Raw genomic sequence first — 2,849 nt, forward strand, 5'->3', positions numbered from 1 at the left:
TAAATAACTGATTATAAAGTAATATTGAATAACAAAATTACTTGATAAAAAAAATGTGAAATCTCTTATAAGTGTAATGGCTTTATTTAATCAATATTATTGTTTAAATTTAACAACTTAAGTTCACTATGTTTATAATAACAAGTATAGTTTTTATTGAATGCGATTTTACCGTAACGTTTGACCTAATTAACAACTAGATAAATTTGTCTTTTTACCGCGTTGAGAATCCAAAAATTTCCAACAGTTTTAATCATTTATAACTAATTCTGATTCTTCTAGATAGTACCTAAAATAGTAAAATTTGTAGTAATCATAAATACTAATCTTATGCGTTGTATTAGAGAGAGACATGAAGAAAGACTTGAAAAAATAAATTTAAAAAAAAAAATCTAGAAGTCTTTGTTGGGCGTTATAAAGTTCCAACTTCTAATCTATTTGTCTTCACTCAACATAGTAGACAAGTATTGGTCAAAAAAATAACACATTTCCTCCTCTCTATTCTTTTCTCCCTAAAATATATTGTAAACCTTTTTTTTTTGTATCTCAATTCAATTCACACACATATATATATGCTCCTTGATTTTCTCTAAGAAACCCACAGTTTTGGAAGAATCTTAGAAAGAAGCATAAGAGATGGGTTTTTCAAAAGAAGAGAAATCAAAGAGGGTATTGAGGGTTGTGAAGACACTTTTCTTTTTAATCACAATGATTATGTCATTGCTTCTCATCTCTGCTCCCACCATTCTTGTTATTGCCGATGCTCTGCTTCCCTCTGCTCTTCTCTCTGTTTTTTCTTCTTCGTCATTGTTGTCGCCACCATCATCTATCAAAACAGCTCTGTTTTCTCATCTTCAGAATTACGACTTTCGATACTCCCTCGTCGATATCCCCCTCTTATCCATCGCTCGATCTCTCGTTATCTTCTGTAAGTGATTATGATGCATAAATACCATAGTTTTTTAATCAAAAAGCAAAGAAAAATATATACTCTGTTTTCCTCTGTTTCTTAATGTTATGCTCTGTTTTTGTCCCCTGTTTTTTTCAGGTGTTTATAGCTTATGTGATGGGCCAAGGCTTTCAAATGGTCCATATTTGGGTGTAACAACGGTGTGTTCGGTGTTTTCTTTGATGTTTGTGTCATTGAAAGCTGTTTACATCTTTGGGAATGGAACAACAGCAGCAACAAAAGAGTATTATGTTAGAAGCTCCGAAATAGCTTTATTTGTGTGTTCTTATGTTTTTGCTGTGGGACATGTTGTTGTTGCATACAGAACAAGTTGCAGAGAGAGAAGGAAGCTTTTGGTCTACAAAATTGACATTGAAGCTGTAAGTCTTTCATCCTCAATTTCTATTCCATTTGGCATCAAAATCAATTTACTTAAAAAAAAAGTTATTTTGAAAAAGAGATGAGTCAATTAAGTGTTGGTATTTTTCTATTTTTTAACTCATTAGTTGTTTAAGTGCAACTCCCTAAGAAATTAGTTGTTTTAAAACAAATTGATATCTATTTAAAGGATTTAATCATATAGTATCACACCAACAAAAGTACCATTAATCTGAAAGATATATATATATATATATATAGTGACAATGATTTTGTAATTTGTTTTATATTATCAATGAATGATAAAATTGAACTCTTCTTTTATTAGTCATGAAAATATCATTACCCATTGAAAATGGAAATATACACACGTTTTTAAACTAAATTTAAGAGGAAATGGGTTATGGGGTCCCACTTAGGTACAATAAAACACCAATGAAACTTCCTTGTATGACCTTAGTGCCATAGGTGTGGTTGAGTATATTCCAATAAAAAACAATGTTTTTAATTTTTGCTTGCTTGTGGTGGTGCACCATTAAGTTTTCTTTGAATTCTTCAACCCTAAAATTCAAATTCAATATTATACTTAGCTTTAACAAATAACAAAATATCTCTATTAATAACTTTTCAATTCAGCTACATAGTGCTGGTGAGAAATTACAAAGGGTAGGCATAGTGGAAATGTTAGACTCCTGGTCAAACCATTTACCAATTTGATTTTAATCTTCCAGATGGTCAAACCTAGCCCTTTTTTAATCAATTTTTCTATAATTTATTAAACATTTTATTTTTTTTGGGTGTGTCTAGAAACATGCATGTTGTTAAATAAATGATAACTGAATCATGGAATGTAAAACCTAGTCTCACTCAAACTCATGTGAATCATGATACTTTTCCATGTTACAAAATTATGGAACGTGCATAGCACCGCCCTAAAATTATGGGTAGAACCGACCATAGTTAATTTATGAATATTTTAGGCATCTATGATCATGTGCCAATATATTTGCAAATCATGTTCCACTTCTTTTGATGTTGAATCCAAATTCTTTCTTAGCATGAAACTCATCATCATACCAATAACCAGAATATCATAACTGCCCATCAGCAATAATTCTTAAATCTTAGGTTTCTCTCGCTCAATCCGAGGCAATCATCAAATCATTTTCCACCTCAGCCCATACTTACATGATTAATAATTAATTATTTAATGCAGAAACAATGATATTTGAATTTTTTTTTAGTGGTCAAGTAAGAATATTAAATTATTAATACCTTAGCTATATATTTTGTACCGAGATTAAAAGTGAAAATATTTTCAGCATGCAATATATTAGAAACATTAAAAGATTATTTATCTTTTATAAAAGTTTAACATTTTAGATTTTGAATAGGTATTCTTAAAGACAGATACATGAGTACCTAAATGTGTTTGCTAATATTTTAAAAATAATATGTCTAGTGTATTTTAAAATAGTTATAACAAAAATTTTGAAATTTTTTAATATTTTTAGTGTATCAA

At 29.4% G+C, this 2,849-nt stretch overlaps 1 protein-coding gene across 1 annotated transcript in view; it reads left to right on the top strand.

The window, feature by feature from the left end:
• LOC107608149 overlaps positions 439 to 2,849 on the top strand; it is a 3,385-nt gene continuing 974 nt past the window's right edge. Inside the window, exons 1-2 of the mRNA XM_016310030.2 lie at positions 439 to 928; positions 1,049 to 1,329. Coding sequence (XP_016165516.1) covers positions 637 to 928; positions 1,049 to 1,329 — 573 coding nt within the window. The 5' untranslated portion in view covers positions 439 to 636. The remainder of the gene's footprint in view (positions 929 to 1,048; positions 1,330 to 2,849) is intronic.

Source organism: Arachis ipaensis, chromosome B07 (genome assembly GCF_000816755.2).
Source record: "Arachis ipaensis cultivar K30076 chromosome B07, Araip1.1, whole genome shotgun sequence".
NCBI lineage: Eukaryota > Viridiplantae > Streptophyta > Magnoliopsida > Fabales > Fabaceae > Arachis > Arachis ipaensis.